Source organism: Oryx dammah, unplaced genomic scaffold (genome assembly GCF_014754425.2).
Source record: "Oryx dammah isolate SB20612 unplaced genomic scaffold, SCBI_Odam_1.1 HiC_scaffold_25, whole genome shotgun sequence".
NCBI classification, from domain to species: domain Eukaryota; kingdom Metazoa; phylum Chordata; class Mammalia; order Artiodactyla; family Bovidae; genus Oryx; species Oryx dammah.
The window spans coordinates 43,192,234-43,219,229 of record NW_024070209.1 but is presented as its reverse complement, the minus strand read 5'-3'; the positions used below and the strand labels follow the sequence as shown (position 1 = coordinate 43,219,229).

General features: G+C 39.0%; 1 protein-coding gene across 3 annotated transcripts in view; it reads right to left on the bottom strand.

The window, feature by feature from the left end:
* GCFC2 (GC-rich sequence DNA-binding factor 2) overlaps positions 1–25,540 on the bottom strand; it is a 73,772-nt gene extending 48,232 nt beyond the window's left edge. For 2 of the 3 annotated variants that reach the window (XR_005718323.1, XM_040224179.1), the window contains exons 1-4: positions 25,220–25,540; positions 21,402–21,527; positions 6,791–7,012; positions 5,623–5,720 (exon numbers count right to left, since the gene is read on the bottom strand). Coding sequence is in view for 2 of the 3 variants with exons in the window: in XM_040224179.1 (XP_040080113.1) it covers positions 5,623–5,720; positions 6,791–7,012; positions 21,402–21,527; positions 25,220–25,490 (717 nt within the window). In the remaining variant the exon portion in view is untranslated. The remainder of the gene's footprint in view (positions 1–5,622; positions 5,721–6,790; positions 7,013–21,401; positions 21,528–25,219) is intronic. The other variant, XM_040224180.1, reaches the window with a different exon arrangement.
* Between the last annotated feature and the right edge of the window lie 1,456 nt (positions 25,541–26,996).

Here is a 26,996-nt window from a genome sequence, read left to right as displayed (position 1 = left end):
TCCTCAAAAAACAAAAAACAAAGCTGCTATATGATCTTGCAATCCTACTCTTGGGCATATATCCAAAGATAAATATAATTCAAAAAGATACATGCATCCCAACGTTGACCACAACACTATTTACAATAGACAAGACATGGAAACAACCTAAATGTCCACTGACAGATGAGTGGGTAAAGATGAAGTGGTAAAGATAAAGATATATGTTAATACAACAGACTACTACTCAGCCATAAAAAAGAATGAAATAATGCCATTTGCAGCAACTTGAATGGACCTAGAGATTATCATACAAAGTGAAGGAAGTCAGAAAGAGAAAGACAAATACCATATGACATCACTTAAATGCTGGGTCTAAAATATGACACAAATGAACTTTTACCTATGAAACAGAAACAGACTCATAGATATAAAGAACATACTTGTGCTTGCCAAGGCAGGGGAGGTGGGGAAGGGACGTATTGAGACTTTTGAAATATCAGATGCAGATGAAACTTATGTATAGAATAGATAATCAAGAAGGTCCTAATCTATAGCCCAGGGAACTATATTCAACATCCTGTGATAAATCATAATGGAAAAGAATATGAAAAAAGAATGTATATATGTATATATAAAACTAAGTCACTTTGCTATACAGTAGAAATTACAATATTATAAATAAGATATACCTCAATAAAGTAAATTAAGAACAGCAACAAACCAAATATTTGTTTCTTCATGATAGAAGTTGTCATCTAACTCCAGTTGAGTGAAAGGATAGCAAATAGAAGTCTGCTGGTGGGTTTGTAGGTAAAGCTTTTAATTTTGTGTAGGCCACCATTATTTGGGTTTTCTGTTACTTGCAAAAGAATGCATTCCTAGGTAATACATGTTGTAACACAGTATATTTCACATTACAAAGAAAGAAAAACAACCAAAAACATCTCTGATCAAAAGAAAGAAAAAAAAAAGGAAGAAAAACCAAGCAAATATTTCTGTTCTTATTAATAGTAGTGAAAAAAAATAATTCAGATTGCAAATAACTGAAAAATAGAATGGCTCAGAGACTTCTAAATTACAACTGAAAGCTTACTTTTACTTAGCTTTTTAGTGTTAATAACATGAAGATTGTAAAAAATTTTCTTGCTTAAAAGAGCAAACCAAATTTCAAAGCACTCCTACTAAAAAGATTAAAAATAAAGTTGTTAATAATTTTAAAAAATTTTTAATTAAAATCATTATAATTTTGAGCCTGATAGCCACCTGCTCAGGTAGGTAACACTATCATTCCCACTTTATTATTCCCATTTTATTGTTGAGAAAACAGATTTAGAAAAATGAAATGATTTTCTCAGAGTATACAAGTATTTATTGAGCTCTCACCATATTAGGCACTATGGGATATAACACTTAAAAAAATAGTTAATAATTCTTGACTTCATGGAGAGTGTATTTTAGTGATAAAGTCAGAACCCAAATCCAGTACATTTGACCCCACATGTAATGCTTTCTGTTGTTAGTTTTGTTTCAACCCTATTTATGTGTTTGAATGTCACATTTAGGCATCTACCATACTTTTAACTGTAAAATTAAAAGTAAAAAAGATATAGTTGCCTCAAGGGGCTTATAATATATGGAAAGCATTTATAATCTAGTGGGAAAAGAACATGATGTACATGGTATAGTGGGCTGAATGATGGCCTCCCAAAGCTGGAACCTCTGAATATAACCCTGTTTGGAAATAGAGTTTTGGGGGTTATAATTAAGTGAAGAATATCAAGATGAGATCATCCTGGATTATCAAAGCAGGCCCTAAATCTGGTAACACATATCCTTATAAAAGACACATTAAGCAGAGGCACAGAGAAAGCCATGTAAAGAAGGAGGTGGAGGACAGAAATTATGTGGTCACAAAGCAAGGAATACCTGGAGCTAACAGAATTTAGACAAAGCAAGAACAAATTCTCCACTGAGAGATTCAAGGCAATCCCTAACAAAATGCCAGGCTTCCCAGTGGGTAAGGAATCCACCTTCAATGCAGGAGACATAGGACATGGGTTCAACCCCTGGAGGAGGGCATGGCAACCCACTCCAGTATTCCTGTCTGGAGACTCCCATGGACAGAGGAGCCTGGTGGGCTACAGTCCATAGGGTTGCAAAGAATCAGACATGACTAAAGCGACTGAGCAAGCACACCAAAATAACAATGAAATTTTTCATGTAATAAGAACAGATAATCCTAACATTTATATGAAACCACAGAAGACCTTGAAATAGCCAAAGAAATCTTGAGGAAGAACAAAGTTAGAGATATCAAGCTCCCAGATTTCAAACTACAGCAATCAAAACAACGTATTACTGGAACAAAAAGAGACACATAAATCAATGGAACAGAACAGATAGTCTAGAAGTAAACGCATGCCTATATGGTCAGTTAATCTATAACAAAGAAGGTAAGAACATACAGTGAGGAAAAGATACGGTGGTGGTTTAGTCGCTAAGTTGTTTCCAACTCTTGTGACTCCATGAAGTGTAGCCCACCAGGCTCATCTCTCCATGGGATTTCCCAGGCAAGAATACTGGCCATTTCCTTCTCCAGGAAAAAAGATAGCCTCTTCAACAAAATGGTGCTAGGAAAACTGGACAGCTACATTTTCACAAAAGAATGAAATTGGACCATCTTCTTACACTATTTACAAAAATCATTTCTGAAACCATAAAACTCCTAGAAGAAAACATAAATGATATACTCTTTGACATCAATCTCAGCAATATTTTTTTTGGCTATGCCTTCTCAGGGAAGAGCAATAAAAGTAAAGATAAACAAATGGAATTACAAAGTAACAATATTTTGTGCAATAAAGGAAATCATCAATAAAACAAAAAGGCACCCTACTGAATGCAAGCAGGTATCTGCAAATGATATATTTCATAGTTAATATCCAAATTATATTAAGAACTCATACACCTCAATATTAAAAAAAAAATCTGATCAAAAAATCCACAGAGGATTGGAAAAGATATTTCTTCAATGAAGAGTTAAAATGGCCAACAGACACATGAAAAGATGCTGAACATCACTACTCATTGGGGAAATGCAAATCAATACCACAATAAGACACCTCACACCTATTAAAACAGTTATTATCAAAAAGACAACAAATGGGACTTCCCTGGTGGTCCAATGGTTAAGAGGTTGCCTTCCAATACAAGGGAAGTAGGTATGATCCCTGGTTGGGGAACTAAGATCCCACACACTGCAGGGAAACTAAGCCTGTGTGCCACAACTAATGAGCCTGTGTGCTCTGGAGCCTGCACACCACGACTAGAGAAAAGTTTGGGCATGCCACAACTAAGACCTGACATAGCCACACAGATAACAAATACGTGTTGGCAAGGGTGTAGAAAAAAGGGATCCCTTGTGCATTGTTCATGGGAACATACATTGGTACAGCAATCAGGGCAAACAGCATGGAGATTCCTCAACATGAGAAAAAAAAGAACTACCATATCATCCAGCAATTTCACTCTAGGTAATTAACTGAAGAAAATAAAAACATTAACGTGAAAAGTCTATGCAACCCTATGCTCACTGCAGCATTATTCACAGTTGCCAATAACCTCAGATACACAGATGACACCACCCTTATGGCAGAAAGTGAAGAGGAACTCAAAAGCCTCTGGATGAAAGTGAAAGAGGAGAGTGAAAAAGTTGGCTTAAAGCTCAACATTCAGAAAATGAAGATCATGGCATCTGGTCCCATCACTTCCTGGGAAATAGATGGGGAAACAGTGGAAACAGTGTCAGACTTTAATTTTTTGGGCTCCAGAATCACTGCAGATGGTGATTGCAGCCATGAAATTAAAAGACGCTTACTCCTTGGAAGGAAAGTTATGACCAACCTAGATAGCATACTCAAAAGCAGAGACATTACTTTGCCAACAAAGGTCCATCTAGTCAAGGCTATGGCTTTTCCAGTGGTCATGTATGGATGTGAGAGTTGGACTGTGAAGAAAGCTGAGCACCGAAGAATTGATGCTTTTGAACTGTGGTGTTGAAGAAGACTCTTGAGAGTCCCTTGGACTGTAAGGAGATCCAACCAGTGCATTCTGAAGGAGATCAGCCCTGGGATTTCTTTGGAGGGAATGATGCTGAAGCTGAAACTCCAGTACTTTGGCCACCTCATGCGAAGAGTTGACTCATTGGAAAAAGACTCTGATACTGGGAGGGATTGGGCGCAGGAGGAGAAGGGGACGACAGAGGATGAGATGGCTGGATGGCATCACGGACTCGATGGACACTGAGTCTGAATGAACTCCGGGAGTTGGTGATGGACAGGGAGGCCTGGCGTGCTGCAATTCATGGGGTCGCAAAGAGCTGGACACGACTGAGCGACTGAACTGAAGATAAGGAAGCAACATAAGTGTCCACTGATATGCAAATAGACAAAGACTAGGTTGTGTGTATGTGCGTGTGTGTATGCATGCATGCACTTTGTGGTTCAGTTGTGTCCGACTCTTTGCGACCCTCTGGACTGTAGCCCACCAGGCTATTCTGTCCATGGGATTTCTTTTCATGCAAGAAATACTGGAGTGGGTTGCCATTTCCTTCTCCAGGGGATCTTCCCGACCCATGGATCAAACCCACATTTACTGTGTCTCCTGCACTGCAAGTATCATATATATGTGTGTGTACATATAAAGCCATATAAATGTGTATATATATATAAAGCCATATAATATATAAAGTCTCATATATATATGTGTGTGTGTGTGCGTGTGTGTGTGTGTGTGTGTATACACACATGGAATGTTATTCAGCCATAGAAAAGAATGACATCATGTCATTTGTCACAACATGGATGGACATACAGAGTATTATGCTAAGTGTAACAAGATAAAGACAGTCTCTTTGATCTCACTTATATGTGGAATGTAATAAACAAAACAAAACAGACAACTTATAGTTACAAAGAACACACTGGTGGTTGCCCAAGGGGAGGGGGAAATAAGTGAAGCGAATTAAGTTTTATAACTTCCAGTTAAAATAAATAAGTCACAGGGATGTAATACAGTGGTCCCCAATCTTTTGGGCACCATGGATGGATATTGTGGAAAACAATTTTTCCACAGATCAGGTGTGGGGGGGATAGTTTCAGGATGATTCAAGCATATTACATGTGTTGTGCACTTTATTCCTAATTTAATGCTACCACCGATCTGATAGAAGGTATTAGTTCATGGCCCAGAGGCTGGGGATCCCTGATATAATATACAGCTTAAGGAACATAGTCAATTTTGCTGTAATAATTTTGCATGGTGAAAGATGGCTACTAGACTTATCATGGTGATTTATTTCATCATGTATTTAAAAGTCAATCACTGTTTTGTACACCTGAAACTAACAAAATACTGTAGGTCAATTCTAATTCAATTTAAAAAAGAAAAAAAAGAAAAGGGGGAAAAAAGAATTCTTCCCCAGGGGCTTCAAAAGGAGCACAGTCCTACCAATACCTTGAATCGAGACTTCTAGCCTCAACAACTGTGAGAGAATAAATGTCTGTTGTTTTAAGTCGTCAAGTTTGCAGTAATTTGTTACCACAAATACATATGGAAACATATGGTATAAAAAATTACTACCTTTGTGATTTTAACAGCTTTCCTCATCTGCTGCTGCTCCCAAATATCTTGATTTTTTTCATCTTGACTATCGTCACTTGTTTCTTCATTTCTAGTTGCTAGAAAAAAAAGTTGATGTATAAATATTCCATATTTTTCCATTCTAATTAAAGTGAAGTGAAAAGTTGCACAGTCATGTCCAACTCTTTGTGACCCCATGGACTGTAACCTGCCAGGCTCCTCTGTCCATGGAATTCTCCAGGCAAGAATACTGGAGTGGGTTCCCTTCTCCAGGAGATCTTCCAACCCAGGGGTCGAACCCAAGTCCACTGCATTGCAGGTGGATTCCTTACTGTCTGAGCCATTCTATTAGCAGCAGCAATCAGCAATTCAGGAGCTTATAAATGGCTTAGCAGCACTTTTTATGTGTTAACTTTTTCTTCCCAATACCTAATTCTGGGAGGGAGGCACTATTAGTATCCTTTTTATAAACAAAGAAATTTAGATAGCAGGAGGTTATATAACATAGCCCTATATCAAAGGACTGTGTTGAAACCAGGCCTTGATTCAAGCAATTTGACTTCAAAATCTGCACTTATCACCACACTGTCTCACTGAGAACAGGTGGTCTCATTTATGAAAAAGCTTGGGAAAAAATGAAACACTTGGTTCCATCAGAGATTCTCAATTATGCCTGAGAATCTAAATATGTATCAAAAATAATTTCTGGGTTAATAGGAACCAAAATATCATTCAGAAATGGTATTACCTGAAGTGACAAAAATTTGGTAAAATATTCCTCTTAATAAATGAGAAATGTGAAAATATTCTTTGAGACTTAATGATTAATGGTTGAAGAAAACTTTTTACTAGAGCAGGGAAGATTTTAATATATGACACCTAAAATCCCTATAGATGCTTCCAAATATTTTATCAAAAACTCTACAAATTTTTTAACCTGTCAACAATGATCAAGTGGAGATCAGATAACAGTAAACATTATTGCACCCTTTGATAACATTTTGATACAGACATGTAAAATATTTTAGAAGCCATGATATCAGTGATATTGGTATAAAACATTTTAGAAAGGAGATACTACATTATGTTTTTATGGATATACTTACCATAATCTATTCTACTGAAAAATGCCTAATATTCATATACTATAAATAAATTAAATACATACTTGTTTCTTCAGCCATTCTTTGTCTAAGTGTTTGAGGCTTTAGGGTAAATGGCATTATATCTTTAAAATCATCAGGCTCACTTTCAGAATCTTCACTGTTTTTCTTCACACCAGAGTTGGTGAAGGTATGTTTTACATCCAAAGAAATATAGTCCTCTTGGGCCCTGGCCAATTTGCATTTTCCGTAGGTTGCTTGAATAAAAGTTGCATCAGGGATATTTACTGAAAGAAACAAAGAGGAGGACATTGAAAAATACCAAAAGAAAGAAATATTCCTCATAATTAAAGGGAAAAAGCACCATTTTTCCAATTTTTTCACTATTTTGATATAACTAAAAGATTCAAAATCTGCATCAATAACGGAAGATCTTTCGGTAGAGGTTAAATATAACATAAAGAAATGAAGCAAACCTAGAAGCATCAGAAAATAAACTGAAACACCTCCAATTAATCTTTTATGTTTCTTATTCATCAGACGTTGTTGCTGACTTTTTGTTGAGGGCTAGCTACTTCTCCTTTCCAGAAATTCTGAGATTACCCGGGTAGGGATGTGGAGAGGACTGAGCATGGAGTTACTCGTGGAACGTGGAGAGCAGAACGACGGGTGGGAGAGCAGTCTGACATAAAGTACAAGGGACAGCCTACTGTGACCTGCCCCTAGACATTGGGCATCCAGGCACACAGGGAGTGAGAGACTAAAACCCAGTACACACTCAGATCAGGCTCAAGGGCCTGCAATAATTCTCACATAAACAAATGTAAGTGAAAAAGTATAAAAGAAATAATCAGGTTATTTACCAGGATTAAAATATTTAAAGGACATCTTTTAATGGAGCCTTATTTCATTTTTTATTTTATTCAGTACAAACTTAATTGATATCAACTCTTTCAACTCAAAATAAGTTTCTTCATGCACGATCTAAGTTGAAATTTATCTCTACACTCAGGAAACAAACGGTTTCTTAAGGTAAACAAAATGGAAAGGGAAATAATCATTTCTAGTGCTTCAAAATATTAACAGGAATACCAAGTCACTGAGTAAAATTTTCTAAATTTTCTAACAAATTAGTCCAAATTCTTTGAGAAATAAAAGGATGTCATATAACTGGAGATATAGAAAAATTCTATTTTTTAATAAATTATTTTAATTGGAGGATAATTGCTTTACAATATTGTGATGGCTTTTGCCATACATCAACATGAATCAGCCATGGGTATACATGTGTTCCCCCCATCCAGAACCCCCCTCCCACCTCTCTCCCTGCCTTATCCCTCTGGGTTGTCCCAGAGTATTGGCTTTGGGTACTGTTTCATGCACTGAACTTGCACTGGTCATCTGTTTTACATAGGATAATATACATGTTTCAATACCATTCTCTCAAATCATCCCACCCCTGCCTTCTCCCACATAGTCTAAAAGTCTGTTCTTTATATCTGTGTCTTTTTTGCTGCCTTGAATGTAGGATTGTCATTACTGTCATTCCAAATTCCATACATATCTGTTAATATATAGGATTTGTTTCTCCTGACTTACTTCATTTTGTATAACAGGCTCGGTTTCATCCACCTCATTAGAACTGACTCAAATGTGTTCGTTTTTACAGCTGAGAAATATTTCATTGTGTATATGTACCACAACTTCCTTATCCATTCATTTGCCAGTGGACATCTAGGTTGCTTCCATGTCCTAGTTATTGTAAATACTGCTACAATGAACATTGGGGTACAATGGGTCTCTTTCAGTTCTGGTTTCCTCGGTGTGTATGCCCAGCAATGGGACTGCTAGGTGGTATGGCAGTTCTATTCCCAAGTTTTTAAGGAATCTTCAATCTGTTCTCCATAGTGGCTATGGGAGTTTGCATTCCCACCAACAGTGTAAGAGAGTTCCCTTTTCTCCACACCCTCTCCAGCATTTATTGTTTGTAGACTTTTTGATGACAGCCATTCTGAGCGGCATGAGATGACACCTCATTGAGGTTTTGATTTGTATTTCTCTAATAATGAGTGATGTTGAACATCTTTTCATATGTTCACCTGCCATCTGTCGAGTCCTTGAACTGCAAGGAGATAAAACGAGTCAATCCTAAAGGAAATCCGTGCTGGATATACATTGGCAGGACTGATGCTGAAGCTCCAATACTTTGGCCATGTGATGCAAAGAACTGACTAATGGAAAAAGACCCTGAGGAAAGACTGAAGGCAAGAGGAGAAGGGGATGACAGAGGATGAGATGGTTGGATGGCATCACCAACTCAATGGACATGAGTCTGAGCAAGCTCCAGGAGTTGGTGATGGACAGGGAAGCTTGGCATGCTATGGTCCATGGGGTCGCAAAGAGTTGGACATGACTGAGCGACTGAACTGATGTCTTCTTTGCAGAAATGTCTGTTTAGTTCTTTTGTTCACTTTTTTTATTGGGATGCTTGTTTTTCTGGTATTGAACTGCATGAGCTGCTTATGTATTTTGGAGATGAATTCTTTGTCAGTTGTTTCATTTGCTATTACTTTTTCCCATTCTGAAGGCTATCTTTTCACCTTGCTTATAGTTTTCTTCATTGTGCAAAAGCTTTTAAGTTTAATTAGGTCCCATTTATTTTTGTTTTTATTTCCATTACTCTGGGAGGTGGGTCATAGAGGATCTTGCTGTGATTTATGTCAGAGTGTTTTGCCTATGTTTTCCTTTAAGAGTTTTATAGTTTCTCATCTTATATTTAGATCTTTAATCAATTTTGAGTTTATTTTTGTGTATGGCGTTAGAAAGTGTTCTAGTTTCATTCTTTTACACGTGGTTGACCAGTTTTCCCAGCACCACTTGTTGAAGAGACTATCTTTTCTCTATTGTATATTTTTGCCTCCTTCATCAAAGATAAGGTGTCCATAAGTGCATGGATTTATCTCTGGGCTTTCTATTTTGTTCCACTGATCTATATTTTTGTCTTTGTGCCAGTACCATACTCTCTTGATGACTGTAGCTTTGTGGTATAGTCTGAAGTCAGGGAAGTTGATTGCTCCAGTTTCATTCTTCTTTCTCAAGATTGCTTTGGCTATTCGAGGTTTTTTGTGTTTCCATACATTGTGAAATTATTTGCTCTAGTTCTGTGAAAAATACCATTGGTAGTTTGATGGGGACTGCATTGAATCTATAGATTGCTTTGGGTAGTATACTCGTTTTCACTATATTGATTCTTTCAATCCATGAACATGGTAAGTTTTTCCATTTGTGTAATCTTTCATTTCTTTCATCAATGTTTTATGGTTTTCTATATACAGGTGTTTTGTTTCTATAGGCAAATTTATTCCTAAGTATTTTATTCTTTTCAATGCAATGGTGAATGGGATTGTTTCTTCAGTTTCTCTTCCTGATTTTTCATTGTTGGTGTATAGGAATGCAAGGGATTTCTGTGTATTAATTTTATATCCTTCAACATTATTATTTTCTTTGATTAGTTCTAGTAATTTTCTGCTGGCATCTTTAGGGTTTTCTATGTAGAGGATCATGTCATCTGCAAACAGTGAGAGTTTCACTTCTTCTCCAATCTGGATTCCTTTTATTTCTTTTTCTTCTCTGATTGCTGTGACTAGGCCTTCCAAAACTATGTCAAATAGTAGTGGTGAGAGTGGGCACCATTGTCTTGTTCCTGATTTTAGAGAAAATACTTTCAATTTTTCACCGTTGAGGATAATGTTTGCTGTGGGTTTGTTGTATGTGGCTTTTATTATATTGAGGTATGTTCCTTCTATACCTGCTTTCTGGAGAGTTTTCATCATAAATGGATACTGAATTTTGTCAAAGGCTTTTTCTCCATCTATTGACATAATCATATGGTTTTTTATCTTTCAACTTGTTAATACGGTGTAACACATTGATTTGTGAATACTGAAGAATCCTTGCATCCCTGGAATAAAACCCACTTGGTCATGATGAAAAACACTCTAATTTTTGAAACAGATAAAGAGAAACAGTTCTTAGAAATTACAGAATATACTTGACACCAGAACTAAGAAAATCATGAAGTGGTTGTTTAATTATAAAGCAGTGGGAGGGATTGGGGGCAGGAGGAGAAGGGGACAATAGAGGATGAGATGGCTGGATGGCATCACCGACTCAATGGACATGAGTTTGAGTAAACTCCGGGAGTTGGTGATGGACAGAGAGGCCTGACGTGCTGCAATTCATGGGGTCGCAAAGAGTCAGACACGACTGAGCGACTGAACTGAAATGAAGTGGTGAACACTAGAAACCAACATGCTCATTAAAAACAAGGAGAAGCAAATCAAGTGATTTACTTAACTAGAATTTTTTGTAAAATAGCACCAGGAAAATGATGCAGGTGTCTCTTCAACTTCTCAAAACACCCAGGATAATGTTAGCATTTCCTGACCTTGGGTGCACATTAGAACCACCTGGAAAGGTTGATAATCTGATAACTAGGCTCCCATCCAAAACATGGGATCTAAATACAGTTGATCTGAGGCAAAGTTGAGCAGCGGTATGTTTCATAGCTCCCTCAGTTCAGTCGCTCAGTTGTGTCTGACTCTTTGCGACCAGACTCTTTGCAACATAGACTGCAGCACGCCAGGCTTCCCTGTCCATCACCAACTCCTGGAGCTTGCTCAAACTCATGTTCCTCAAGTCAGTAATGCCATCCAACCATCTCATCCTCTGTCATCCCCATCTCCTCCTGGCTTCAAACTTGCCCAATCTTTATAGTTCCCTAGGGGATTTTTGGAGAAGGCAATGGCGCCCCATTCCAGTACTCCTGCCTGGAAAATCCCATGGATGGAGGAACCTGGTAGGCTGCAGTCCATAGGGTCATTAGGAGTCGGACACGACTGAGTGACTTCCCTTTCACTTTTCACTTTCATGCATTGGGGAAGGAAATGGCAACCCACTCCAGTGTTCTTGCCTGGAGAATCTGAGGGACGGGAGAGCGTGGTAGGCTGCCATCTATGAGGTCACACAGAGTCGGACATGACTGAAGCAACTTGGCAGCAGAAGCAGCAGGGGATTTTAATGTGCTACCAGGCTTCAGCAATATGTGAACCGTGAACTTCTAGATGTTCAAGCTGGTTTTAGAAAAGGCAGAGGAACCAGAGAGCAAATTGCCAACATTCACTGGATCATCGAAAGAGCAAGAGAGTTTCAGAAAAACATCTATTTCTGCTTTATTGACTATGCCAAAGCCTTTGACTGTGTGGATCACAATAAACTATGGAAAATTTTGAAAGAGATGGGAATACCAGACAACCTGACCTCCCTCTTGAGAAATCTGTATGCAGGTCAGGAAGCAACAGTTAGAACTGGACATGGAACAACAGACTGGTTCCAAATAGGAAAAGGAGTACGTCAAGGCTGTATATTGTCACCCTGCTTATTTAACTTCTATGCAGAGTACATCATGAGAAATGCTGGGCTGGAGGAAGCACAAGCTGGAATCAAGACTGCCGGGAGAAACATCAATCACTTCAGCTATGCAGATGACACCACCCTTATGGCAGAAAGTGAAGAGGAACTAAAGAGCCTCTTGATGAAAGTGAAAGAGGAGAGTGAAAAAGTTGGCTTAAAGCTCAACATTCAGAAAACGAAGATCATGGCATCCAGTCCCACCACTTCATGGGAAATAGATGGGGAAACAGTGGCTGACTTTATTTTGGAGGGCTCCAAAATCATTCCAGATGGTGACAGCAGCCATGAAATTAAAAGACGCTTACTCCTTGGAAGGAAAGGTATGACCAACCTAGACAGCATATTCAAAAGCAGAGACATTACTTTGTCAACAAAGGTCTGTCTAGTCAAAGCTATGGTTTTTCCAGGGGTCATGTATGGATGTGAGAGTTGGACTATAAAGAAAGCTGAGTGCAGAAGAATTGATGCTTTTGAACAGTGGTGTTGGAGATGACTCTTGAGAGTCCCTTGGACTGCAAGGAGATCCAACCAGTCCATCCTAAAGGAGATCCAACCAGTCCATCCTAAAGGAGATCAGTCCTGGGTGTTCACTGGAAGGACTGATGTTGAAGCTGAAACTCCAATATTTTGGCCACCTCATGCAAAGAGCTGACTCATTTGAAAAGACCCTGATGTTGGGAAAGGTTGAAGGCAGGAGGAGAAGGGGACAACAGAGGATGGGATAGTTGAATGGCATCACCGACTCAATGGACATGAATTTGGGTAAACTCCGGGAGTTGGTGATGAACAGAGAGGCCCAGCATGCTGAGGTTCATGTTGTCGCAAAGAGTCAGACACAACTGAGCGACTGAACTGAACTGAACCAGGGTTATGATGATACACTTAGGTTCAAACACTCAAGTGCATGAATATAGAAAGAAAAATACTTGAACTGGAAGTGATTCACCTATCAGTCTCTCCCCCGGTGACTCCAATGGTAAAGAATCTGCATGCAATGCAGGAGGCCAGGGCTTGATCCCTGGGTTAGAAGATTCCCTTGGAGAAGGAAATGGCAATCCACTCCAGTATTCTTGCCTGGAGAACTCCATGGACAGAGAAGCCTAGCAGGTTATAGTCCATGGAATTGCAAAGAGGTAAACACGACTGAGTGACTAACACTTTCACTTTTACCTATCAGTGACTTAATGGGGTTTAATCAATAAATCACAAGCAGTGGACTAAATAGTCAGAAAACTAGTGTTACATAAAGCTAATCCTCTCTCAAGCTACAATAAGGAAATAAAAACTTAAGGAAGACTATTCCAGCCTGTCCTGTCTATATCTAACACCTACCTCAAGGGTTCCCACATAGCAGATACTGTTCATACATAAGATGAATTAATAATGTTAGTATATTGCTTTATAATAATAAAAATATCATATTCTTACAGATTTATAACTCATAAATAATTTTCACATATATTATCTGACCTAAAAAGTAGCAGTTAGGAGGGTGATCAAGATGGCAGAGTAGGAGCTCATCTCTTCCCACAAACACATCAAATACACATCTACAAGTGGAACAATTCTCACAGAAAACCAACTGAAAACTAGCAAATCTACACAACCAAAGCTGCAAGAAGGATCTCCATGTAACTGGGTAGAACAGGAAAAAAAGGGGGCATTATGACAAGACCCATGTCCTTGGGAGAGACATATAAGAGAGAAGGTCCACACTGGCAGACGCTTGTCTGGGGAGTACCCTTGCCAGCTGAGAAATCTGTTGGGACAGAGAGAGGGGCTGGAGAAGCCTAGAGTGCAGGCATGCTGACTTGCTAACAGTAAGGGTGAAAAGGAACTAGTTGCTGATGGCTGCTCCCCCACGGTTCTTCCCAAGCCTCACTTTACTTCCCAATCAGAAGCATGCACCAAGTAGGGCCACAAATACAAATACACTAAGTGCAAATAGAACCTGGGAGGGAACACCATTTACTTCTGTGGAGACAGTCTTGAGGGTCTGGGCTGTGGTCCTGGCTGAATCACGTAGCCCATTGTCAATGTACACATGGAAGGGGGTGAGTCTGGCTGTGGCACACCAGGTGGTACCACAGAAATGCATGGTGGCTGGATGCTGAGGCTCAGTGGAAAGGCCCTGGGCAGGAGCATGCAATGGTTCATTTCACAGCAGGAGTGTTCCAGCCCTGCCCACTCCACACCTCAGCATGGAGCTCAAATTAGGGTAGACAGGTCCTGGGAGAGGTCTGCCACAGAGGCAGCCTAGCCCAACAGCACAACCCTCTCGATCCTACAGCCACAGTGCCCCAGCCTCTAGACCCACTCCACACAGAGCTTACCACTAGCTCTGGAATGAACCCAGTGGGGAAAGAGATGTGAATTAACTGTGTCTAAGTGGAACTGCAGATGCCTGCATGGGCAGCACATGGCTTCACTGTGACCACACAGGCCCCACTTGCATCCATAGTCACCTCTTTTGGGGAAGGGCATACACTCAAGTCTGATCAAACACAACCTTCAGGGCTTCTACTTCAATAATGTGAGCAGAGCCTGCCCCTAACAGAGCTGTGATAGCCTCAGAGAAAAGAAGAGGCCCTGCCCACCACAGAGCCCAGGTTCTAGACACTATGACACCAATCACACTGCATGTCAAAGGGATAATGACCAGCAAATGCTGAGGAAAGATGTGCCTGGCACCCATACCAAAAGCAGCCCACACACCAAAAATATCTGACTCACATGGTCTACACAAGGACAGTCCCACATAAAAACAACCCTTCAAGACCACAGTAGATAAATGTTTCTCCTAAATTCAGAGACAGATAAAGTAAAATGAAAAAGCAAAGGAATTACCCTTAATTAAAAGAACAAGAAGAAACCCATGAAAGAACAAATAACGAAACAGACCTCATCAGTCTACAGGCATTGAGTTCAAAAAGAAGATAATGAAAATTCTAAAAGAATTAAGAAATATTATCCATAGAAATGCAGATCACTGTAACAATAAACTAGAAACTATGAAGATGAACCAATCAAAATTAGGCAACTAAATTTCTGAGATTAAAACGAATAGCAGAATAAATAACACAGAACACACCGTGATTGGAAGATAGAATAATGCAAATCACTCAATCAGAATAGCAGACAGAAAGACAAATGAAAAAAAATGAAAGCAACATATATGATCTACGGGATAATATAAAGCATGCTCATCTATGAATAATGGGGTTCCACAAGAAGAGAGAGAAAAGGGGACTATTAAAATATATTTGAAGAAATCATGGGTGAAAACTTCCTAAACCTTGAAGAAGAAACAGATACCCAGGCATAAGAAGCACAGAGGGTCCCAAATAAGATGAAAAGAGACTCACATCAAGATACATATCATAATTAAAATGGCAAAAGTTAAAGTGAATTTCTAAAGACAGCAAGAGAAAAACAAAGAGTTAATTATAAGGGAACCACCATAAGGCCATCAACTGATTTCTCTGTAGAAACTTTGCATGCCAGAAGGAGTGGCATGATATATTCAAAGTCCTGAAAGGGAAAACCCTGCTACCTTGGATACTCTACTCTGTGCTTAGTTGCTCAGTTGTGTCCGACTCTTTGTGACCCCATGGACTATAGCCCTCCAGGCTCCTGTGTTCATGGGGATTCTCCAAGCAAGAATACTAGAGTGGGTTGCCATTTCTTCAACCAAGGGATCTTCCCAAACCAAGGACCAAACCCAGGTCTCCTGCATTGCAGGAGGCTTCTGTACCATCTGAGCCACCAGGGAAGCCCCTGAATTCTCTAGCTGGCAAGATTATCATTTAGAATAGAAGGAGAGAGAAAGACAAGTAATTCAGTATTACTAAACCTACCCTAAAAGAAATATTGAAAGGTCTCTAAATAAGAGAGAAACAAGAATCTATAGGAAAGGGAAAATCACAATGGGATGCCTAATATATAAGGGGATTGAAAATCACTTAAATAATCTATGTACTTCATAGACTAAAAAATATTCTTGTAAAAGCAATTATAACTACAATGAACAGCAAAAGAATAAGCATGAAGATGTAAAATATGAGATCAAAATTTTAAAGGTGGGGGAAGGAACTATAAAAATGTAAATTTTTTACAACATATTTGACTTGTATGCCTATCACTTTAAAGCAAGTTGATATAGCTATGGGTCAACATACCAATATTTGAACCCCACAGTAATCACAAGTTAAAAACATAGAATAGATTCATAAAAACCAAAAAAGGAAGGAACTCAAGCAAAATACTAAAGAAAACCATCACACCACAAAAGGAAAAACAAAAAGAAGAATCAGAAAACAAGTATAAAAACAACTGGAAAACAAGGTTTAAGATGGCAACAAATACATGCTATCGGTAATTTTACTTTCAAAGTCAATGGACTGAATGCTCCAAATAAAGAGTGGCAGGCTGCATAAAAAAAACAAGAACCTACAATACACTATATATCAGAGACTCACTTCAGCATGAAAAACTCACACAGATAGAAAATGAGGAGATGGAAAAAGATATGCAAATAGAAATGATGAGAAAGTGGTAGTAGCAATACTCACACAAAGGGCACTATATAATAATAAAGAAATCAATACTAGATGAGGATTTACACTCATTCACATATATACACCCAATCTAGGATCACTAAATATATAAAGCAAATACTATTAGGCTGGTACCAAAGTTAACTGAGCAGTTTTGGATCATGAATTTTAAATCATTATAACTAGGCTCAAACATATGTTTATTAAACAAAATAGGAACCTGTCTCAGTCAACACACTTTTGCCAATAAGTTTATTTATTCCTGTAGCATAGAAATCCATGCTTTGGGATTCAATAAGCTCTTAGAAAGCATTTTCTGCCTCCTGCTGGTTGTGGAAGCGTTTTTCCTACAAAAGGTTGTTGAGATGCTTGAAGAAGTGGTAGTCAGTTGGTGAGAGGTCGGATGAATATGGCAGATGAGGCAAAATCTTGTAGCCCAGTTCATTCACCTTCTGAAGTGTCGGTTATGCGTTGTAGTCAGGTGTTTTCATGGAGAAGCACTGGGCCCATTCTGTTGACCGATGTCAGCTGCAGGCACTGCAGCTTTTTAGTTCAGCTTACAATTTGCTGAGCATACTTCTCAGATGTAATGGTTTCACTGGGACTCAGAAAGCCAGAGTGGTCAAACGGAGAGCAGACCACCAAACAGTGACCATGACCTTTTCCTGATGCAAGTTTGACTTTGGGAAGTGCTTTGGAGCTTCTTCTCAGTCCAACCACTGAGCTGGCCACTGCCAGTTTTTTTTCTAATAAAATCCACTTTATGTTGCACATCACAGTCTGAGAAATGGTTTGCTGTTGTTATGCAGAATAAGAGAAAATGACACTTCAAAATGAAGACTTCTTTGATTTTTCAGTCAGCTCATGAGGCACCCACTTATTGAGCTTTTTTACCTTTCCAATTTGCTTCAAATGCCAAATGACTATAGAATGGTCGACACTGAGTTCTTCTGCAAGTTCCTGTGTAGCTGTTAAAAGGATCAGCTTCGATGATTGCTCTCAATTGGTCATTGTCAACTTCTAATGGCTGGGTACTACACTCCTCATCTTAAAGGCTCTTGTCTCCCTTGCAAAACTTCTTGAATCACCACTGCATTGTATGTTTGTTAGCAGTTCTTCAGCCAAATGCACTACTGATTTTGCAAGTTGCTTTATGACCCATTTTGAACTTGTTTAAAAAAATCTCTCAAATTTGTTTTTTGTCTATAAGCATCATTTCTATAGTCTAAAATAAATATAAAATAAACAGCAAGCAGTAAATCATTAGCAAAAAAACACAAAGCAAGAAATGTGCAATAAAATGATGTGTAACGTAACCACATTTATTTCAGAATGTATTCCAATATCAAATGGCCAAGTTCAACAATGTAAAAACCACAGTTACTTTTCTGCCAACCTAATAACAGATGTAAAGTTACAAACTGACAGGAATACATAACAGTAAGAGACTTTAATACTCCACTGACATCAGTGGACCATCCAGTAAGGTGAGAGATGAACTAAAAGAAAAGAATTCACATCAAAAAAAATCTCTAGGGAAAAAAAGTAGAAATCAACCACAGAAAGAAAAAATGGGACAAGATCAAACACATGTAGACTAAGCTACATGCTACTAAAAATCCAATGGGTCAACAATGAACTAAAAGTCAAAAATACCTCGAAACAAATGACAATGAAAACACAACCATATGAAATTTATGGGATACAGCAAAAGTAGTTCTGGGGGAGGTGGAGTTCATAGTGATATCGTCTTCCCTCAAGAAACAAGAAAAATCTCAAATAAACAATCTAACCTAACACCTAAAAAAATTAGAAAAAGAAAAAACAAAACCCAAAATCAGCAGATGGAGAAGGAAATGGCAACCCACTCCAGAGTTCTTGCCTGGAGAATCCCATGGACAGAGAGGAGCCTGGTGGGCTACAGTCCACAGAGTCACAAAGAGTCAGACATGACTTAGAGACTAAACAACAAAGTCAGCAGAAAAAAGGAAACAAGAAAGATTAGAGAGGATATAGATAAAACAGAGATCAAAAGAACAATAAAAAGATCAATAAAAACCAAGAGGTGGCTTTTTGAAAAGATAAACAAAATTGACAAACCTCTAGCCAGGTTCACCAAGAAGAGTGAGGAACCAAATCAACAAAATAAGAAATGAAAGAGGAAAAATAACACTGATACCACAGAAATACAAAAAAAATCATAACAGAATACTAGGAACAATTATATGCCAACAAATTCTACAACCAAGAAGCAATGAACAAATTTCTAAAACATTACAGCCTGCCAAAACTGAATAAAAAAGATACAGATATTTTGAACAGACCAATCATTAGAAGTGAAACACAATCAGTAATTTAAAAAAAAAAAAAACTCCATATAAACGAAAACCCAGGACCTGACAGCTTTATTAGGAAATTCTACCAAACATAGAATGAGGAACTTATCCTTCTCAAACTCTTCCTAAAGACTAAGGGAACACTCCCAAATTCATTCTATGAAGGCCACCATTACCCTGATACCAAAACCAGACAAAGACACAACCAAAAAAAAAAGAAAATTATAGTGCAACATTTTGATAAATATAGATACAAAAGTCCTCAGCAAAATATTAGCAAAGCAAACCCAACAATACAGAAAAAAGATTATACACCATGATCAGGTTGGATTCATCCTAGAGTGACAAGGATAGTTCAATATGTGCAAATAAATTAGTGTCATACACAACACTGACAAAAGGAAAGTAAAAAAATCACATGATTATCTCAAAAGATGCAAAAAAAGCATTAGAAAAACTTCAGTATCCTTTCATGATTAAAAAATTCTCACCAAAGTGTGTATGGAGGGAATGTATCTCCTTAGGTCCCCAGTGCTACCAACACTTTACAAATACTGCCTTACCCTGTCTAATCCTGCCATAGCAGCATGTTAAATACAGTAACCACCAGCCACATGTGACTATTTAAGCAAACTAAAAATCCAGTTCCTTAGTCACACTAGCCACATTCCAAGAATTTTACAGCCATGTGTAGCTAGTGGATAATGTACTGCGAAGGTGAAGATACAGGACCTTCATAGAAAATTTTACTGGACAGCACTGTATCTAGAGTCTGGACAAAACTTTACTTGTTTACTAGACTTCAATTCTTAATACTGGCTTCATCACTAAGTACTTCTGTAGCTTAATGAATTTGTTTAAAAAAAAAAAATTACAAGAACTTCTGGTTCTTGTTATTTCATATGTTAATAAAGCACTTGCTACTATATTATAAATCTTAAAAAATATATATTAACAATTATACTTCAATTTAACTTGTTTTCTTTATAAAGCTATACATTTTGTTTTGCTCAGAAGGGGTCTTAGGCTTTATGAGACTGAAGAGAGTCCACAGCACAAGAGAAGTTAAGAACCTTGAATTAGAGTAAGCCAGGGAAATATTTCTGGCTTTTTGGGCCATAAAGTCTGTTATGACTTCTCAGCTCTGCCACTGTAATGCAAAAGCAGCCATAGACAATACACAATTGAATGAGCATGGCTTTAATAAAACTTTATTCACAAAAGCAGATAGTGGGCCAGATTTGGCAAACAGGTGGTAACCTGCCAACCCTTGAATGGAATTATCTTTCTAAGACACAAAAATGGTCATCTATTTGCATAAAGTTTTCAAAAGTTTCCTCAAAACCCTGGATTATCTGACTTCAATCTGTATCTTACTTTCTTTTTCTTCTTCTTTCTTAAACCTTAACCAAGAATTTTCAGCCCAACAACTACTTTTTAGCTCTCTGCACATTACTCTGGTTATCTTCCCTAGGTTTTTATATAATGTGCATCCTGTACCTGAAACATCCTCATAGACAAATTCTTACCATCTTTCAGACACTGAAAGATGGCATGAATCACTCAGTAGAGCACAATGGTTAAGAATTCAGGCTCTGAGGCAGCCAGGGCCCAGAGTAGTTCAATATCCTTTTAGACTAACTCAGCTATTTAAAAGCAGAGTGAGGAGTGGAACTCAGCTCTCTATCATTAATTTTTTCAGCATTTATAGATCATTAACTCTGCTCAGGTAAACATTATGCTGAACCTGAGATGTATAAGGCAAGATCCCTTCTCTAGCCCCAGTCAAACTGCTCAGCTAATGCCACATGCTGCTGCTGCTGCTGCTAAGTCGCTTCAGTCGTGTCCAACTCTGTGACCCCATAGACAGCAGCCCACCAGGCTCCCCCCTCCCTGGGATTCTCCAGGCAAGAACACTGGAGTGGGTTGCCATTTCCTTCTCCAACATGGAACACAGTTAATCTCTGTTAAGCTCTGCCCAAATTCTTGACCCACAAAACTGTGGGACATAATAAGACAACTGCTATTATAAAATAAAATAAGTAAATAAATCTGAAACAAAACAGAAAGGATTTAGGCTCTGCAGCAGATTCTCCAGGGTGGAATCCTAGTGCTGCCTCTTATAAGCCCATCTGACCTTGGGCATGTTATGTAATGGAAATGACAACCAATTTTGGTCCCTTGGCAATAATTAGAAATAACTTACTTGCCCCATACTTCACTAGAGTTTTATCAAAAACAAGAACCACTGGTATAGAAAAATACTAATATTAGAAATAAAATTCTTAACCAAAATTACACATATTACTGACCTACTGATGAAAACTCGTCCTCCAGAGTCCAAGAGCTGTTGGGAGATGAACTCTGATCATCTTTACTTTCTGAAGAATGGTGTGCTCCATCCTCTTCGTCGGCTGAAAGATCAACCATTCTGGATTCTAACAGGACATTTTTTGAATATAACAAGAAAGATTCAGGATGTTGGAATCAATAACTGAAATTCTACACAACACACAGCATATGTAAAATACAGTGTTTTAATTTTATTCCACATATTTAAAGTAGATATGCAGACCTTTCTTTAACTTCCATTCTTTCTGAAATCAACAGTCTAATAAATATGCAACAATATATTCTATTTGCATTATCTACTTAACTAGTGAAATACTTAACTAGTAAAATAACATGAACTACATACTATTAAAAAACGCAACAAAAAGAGGGAAGGGAAAAAACAAAAACAGAAAAAAGTAAATGACCAAAAAATGAAGGAATATTTAAAAGAGAAAAGACGAACAGTGGTAGTAAATAAGCAGATAAAGAAAAGAACACTTAATGTATACCCGCTATGTGCTAGGCATACTGAAGTCTGTTTTACAAAATATATTTCATTTAATTCTCACAATTTAATAAAGTAAATGCTATTACTGATGAGGACACTAGGGACTGGAAAGGCTAAATAACATGTCCAGTATCACAAAGTGACTAAATGGAGAAATCCAACTCTTGGATTTAGGCTGGTAGTAAGAAGTATTATAATGGGCACTGCAGTCTCAAACTAAATCATGGATCTATTTCCACTGTGTGATTCTGGAAAGGACACAGTCAATTAATCAATAAACAAAGATAATATTAAGAGAGAACACCCCATAGAAGTGTTATCAGGACTGAATGAGCAAAACGTAAAGGAATTAATGGTATTATTGACAAAAAAGGACTTGTTGGTTCACAATTATTTTGTAATATTTGTGAATAATCTTAAGATTTAAGATTGCATAAATAAATTCTTTATCTTAAAAATGCTCTTTAGGAATTTCCCTGGCAGCCCAGTGGCTAAGACTGAGCCTTGCAATGAAGGGAGTGCAGGTTCGAACCCTGCTTAGGGAACGAAGATGCTACCAATCGTGCTTGGGTAAAAGATTCACTCAGAGCGCAAAACACACGGATGGATTTTAATCTAATCGAGCATAACAAAATGATATGGTTTCAGCTTCCACGTATCATGCAGAAATTGGCACTTGCCTTCTGCCTATACAAGGATTAAATCACAAACTGCTGTAGTCACTGATCTTCAACACAACCTGAAAGGAGTTCAGGATAGAGATCAGGAATGAGGCACTCTGTGCTTTGGAAAAATTGGCAGAACAGGCCTTCAGACAGGTATTTTCAGGAGATTTTATGAGCCCAGTTCTTGCATCCCCTCACATCTAGAAAAGCACTAAAATCATTAATGGTGACATTTGCTCCTCATGACTAGCAGCCAGCTTCTAATAAAATGTGTTTCTGACTGCACAAGTCCTCTTCACTAAAATCATATATAATACTGACCTTTTCCCTACGTCTCTGGAGCAGTTTCTCAGAGCTTTATGAAATGCTGTCTCTTGGGCTACAGTTCTCATTTTGCCCCAAACAAAACTTAACTCACAACTCTCACATTGTGTGTTTTTTTCATTTGACATCCATTGCAAACTAACCTTTGAAAACCTATTACTTTTTGAGCTTCTTTGTAATAATAAAGTAGAATACTCTCAAAGAACTAAAAAGGCTATTAAATACTCTTAATCACCTATCTGTGGTTTTCTTCACACTTTCAAACAAAACAATATATTTCAACAGACTGAATGCAGAGACAGCTTTCAGAATTCAGCTGTCTTTTGATAAGCCAGACATTAAAGACATTTGCAAACTGAAAACAATGTCATTCTTACTGTTTTTTGGAAAACAGTTATTTTTCATAAAAATGTTTCTTACCCTTACATGTAATGAGTTAACTCTAAAAAAGAATTAAAATGCATCTTAATTTCTAATATGGTAAACCTTATAGGGGCTTCCTCTCTGGTGGCTCAGTGGTAAAGAATCCTCAGCCAAAGCAGGAGACTCAGGCTTGATCCCTGGGTCGGGAAGATGCCCTGGAGAAGGAAATAGCACTCCAGTATTCTTGCCTGGAGAAGCCCATGGACAGAGAAGCCTGAAAGGCTATAGTTCTTGGGATCACAAAAGAGTCAGACATGACTTAGCAACTGAACAACAATAAACATTATAGATACAATTCACAGAAACAAAGGTTCTTTGGGATCTTTAATTATTCTTAAAGAGTATAAAGGGTAAACTTTAAGACCAAAAGGGTAAGAACAAAAAGTTTGAGAACGAAAGTTTAACCAGATGACTTACATAAAGCACAAAAATATTTAAAAAATCATGAACACTTCAGACAAACAGGTGATTATGAACAATGACTAAGAAATCAACAAATCACTTGGACTAAAAATACTGGAGTGAAAATATTCCTACCTCAAAAGACTATATAACCAAAAATTATATATATATATATTTACAAATACTTTATTGAAATTATACCATCTTAAAAAAAAAACATGTAACATATTTGCAACATAGGTTTGTTTTCTACATGGTATTTCATCCTGTGACAAATCAGAAATGTTGAATTATCATTCTACTGGTGACATTATTCACAGGTGACAAATTGTATATTCTACTCGTATTAACAGGGCAGGGAGTAACCTCAGTTCATCAAACCTGGGTGTTACGTATTCTAGAGTGCCATGGATTGCAGACAAAGTAGGTAAAAAGTGCCATTTACCTGGAGAAGCTGATTGCTTCTAGAGACTTTACTACTAAGTTCACGATGGAATATTTTTAGAAGTTCCTTTTAGACTGAAATATAATCTCAAATATTTTTATGTGTGTCTAAGTCAGAAGTTAATGTATTTATACTTCAAGACCCCACTTAAACAAGTTGCTTCCAAGTCTGTTTCTGTGTTTTCATTTCTTTCTCTAACTATATAGCTTTATTTCTAACTATATTCTTATTAAACTCAATTCAAACTAGAACACATCTCATGTAAACAACTTTATGCTGCCTGAATCCTATTTTAAGAAGGCAAAGGTACTTCAAAATTGCTGTATTGCATTTAACACTTTATTGGTAGTCTACAGCGTCACCAATCAGTGAAAGTCGCACAGTCGTGTCCCACTCTTTGCGACCCCATGACTATACAGTCCATGGAATTCTCCAGGCCAGAATACTGGAGTGAGTAGCCTTTCCCTTCTTTCCAACCCAGGGATCTAACTCAGGTCTCCCGCATTGCGCACGGATTCTTTACCAGCTGAGCCACAAGGGAAGCCCAATCTACTGTTAGTGACCCACAGTGCTATGCTTATCTTTTCTTTAAATAACCGATTTTTTAAAAAAAGTCCCAAAGTCTGTCACCTAAGTTTTCCCAGTGTACCGGTTTGGTTAAGTGTTTTCGAGAAAAAGAATTGGGGACAGAAAGCACTTCCGCCTACCCAAGAGTATTAGGAATTTTTAAAGTTTTGAGTGACAATTTAGGTTCTCCGTAAAGCATCAAGATTAACACTCAAAGCAGTCACTGGTGAGGGTTCAGTTGATGCAAACACAAGCCCAAACCGCGCAGAGTTCTTTCTACGCCCCCAAGCGGCCCAACATGGACATGCAGGCAGCAGGCCAGTGTTCACAGGCTCGCATCTCCGCGATTCAACGCTGCTGTAGTAGGCACCGCGTTACGGAAACCTTTAGACAGTCCCGCGGACTTCTACCTCACCCGCCCCGCTCCCCGCTCCGGCCGCCCACTCTGCTGCCCAGCGTCACCTGGGACGGCCGAGGATCCGTCCAAGCGCGGAGCCGCTCTCGCGGTGTGCCGGGAACTAGCCCAGGCCCGGCCGCGGCGGCGGCCCCGGCCCCGGCGGAGCAGTTCAGCCACCTCCGCGTGGCCTCTTCCAGACGGCGGCCCTTCCACCGCGGGGTCCCGGGCCGCCTGCTCCCCCGTCGCCCCGGGTTCAGCAAATGTCTCCTGGGCGCCGTCGCTGTCACTAGAGTCTGCTCGGCGCGGCCGGAACGTTCTTTTCGGCCTGTGAGCCATGGCCGAGGCCCCAGCGCCCGCGCAGCTTCCTCTTCCCGCCGGCTAACCCCGCCCCTCTAGGGCAACTACCCAGGCAGACGCTCCTGCCTTTCCACTGCTTGCTTGCCTCGGACCCGCCCGGCTTAGATGTCAGCTTCCCCCTTCGCATGCGTGCTTTGCTTCTCTCAATCTGCTCGAGAGTTGGGGTTCCAGGGATGAGGTATGGGGATGTAGAGCGTTCTCTTTGCTTTGCAAGGTGAGCTTGAGCAGATGGTCGCTGAGAAATTCTCGCAGACTCTGCCGTGGAGAGCAGCGCTCACAGGTTCCGTTGTACAAACGCTTTCGAGGAATCAGGTATTATGCCCGCATCCTGGACTGGGGCTGGATCTGCTCCTCTACTTTCTAGGGAGAGTGAAGTTCTCTCTCCAAACAAGAATTAAAACAAAGGAGAAATGAAGCATTTCTTGTATCAATAAACAAGGATGTCACAGTAGTCAGTGATTCCAGCTCTCCAGAGCAATTGGGAAGAAAATAATACCTGTGATCCGGCTTTAGCTGCTCTTCAGTGAGTACTCAACATTCAGAAAACTAAGATCATGGCTTCTGGTCCCATCACTTCATGGGAAATAGATGGGGAAACAGTGGCAGACTTTATTTTGGAGGGCTCCAAAATCACTGCAGATGGTAAGTGCAGCCATTAAATTAAAAGATGCTTGCTCCTTGGAAAAAAGCTATGACCAACCTAGACAGCATATTAAAAAGCAGAGACATTACTTTACCAACAAAGGTCCGTCTAGTCAAAGCTGTGGTTTTTCCAGTGGTCATGTATGGATGTGAGAGCTGGACTATAAAGAAAGCTGAGAGCCGAAGAATTGATACTTTTGAACTGTGGTGTTGGAGAAGACTCTTGAGAGCCCCTTGGACTGCACGGAGATCCAACCAGTTCATCCTGAAGGAAATCAATCCTGAATATTCATTGAAAGGACTAATGCTGAAGCTGAAACTCCAATACTTTGGCCACCTGATGCGAAGAACTGATTCATCTGAAAAGACCCTGATGCTGGGAAAGATTGAAGGCAGGAGGAGAAGGGGATGCCAGAGGATGGGATGGTTGGATGGTATGACCAATTTGATGGAAATGAGTTTGAGCAAGTTCTGGTAGTTGATGATGGACAGGGAAGCCTGGTGTGCTGCAGTCCATGGGGTTGCAAAGAGTTGGACATGACTGAGAGATTGAACTGAAACTGAAACAGTTAGTACTGAGGAAAGCAGGGTACTGGCTGCCCGAGATAGCTGAGATGCATATGAAAGAAATTATTTTAGTGAGCCCAAACTCTTATATTTCCCACACATAGAAAAACACTAAATTACTTAACTTGAGATATCTGGTTTTCTTTAATTCACAAAAATACTTTTGAGGTTAAGACTACCTGCCCTTTGTTGCATTCAGTTCAGTTCAGTTGCTCAGCCGTTTCCGACTCCTTGTGACCCCATGGACCGCAGCATGTCAGCATGTCAGGCTTCCCT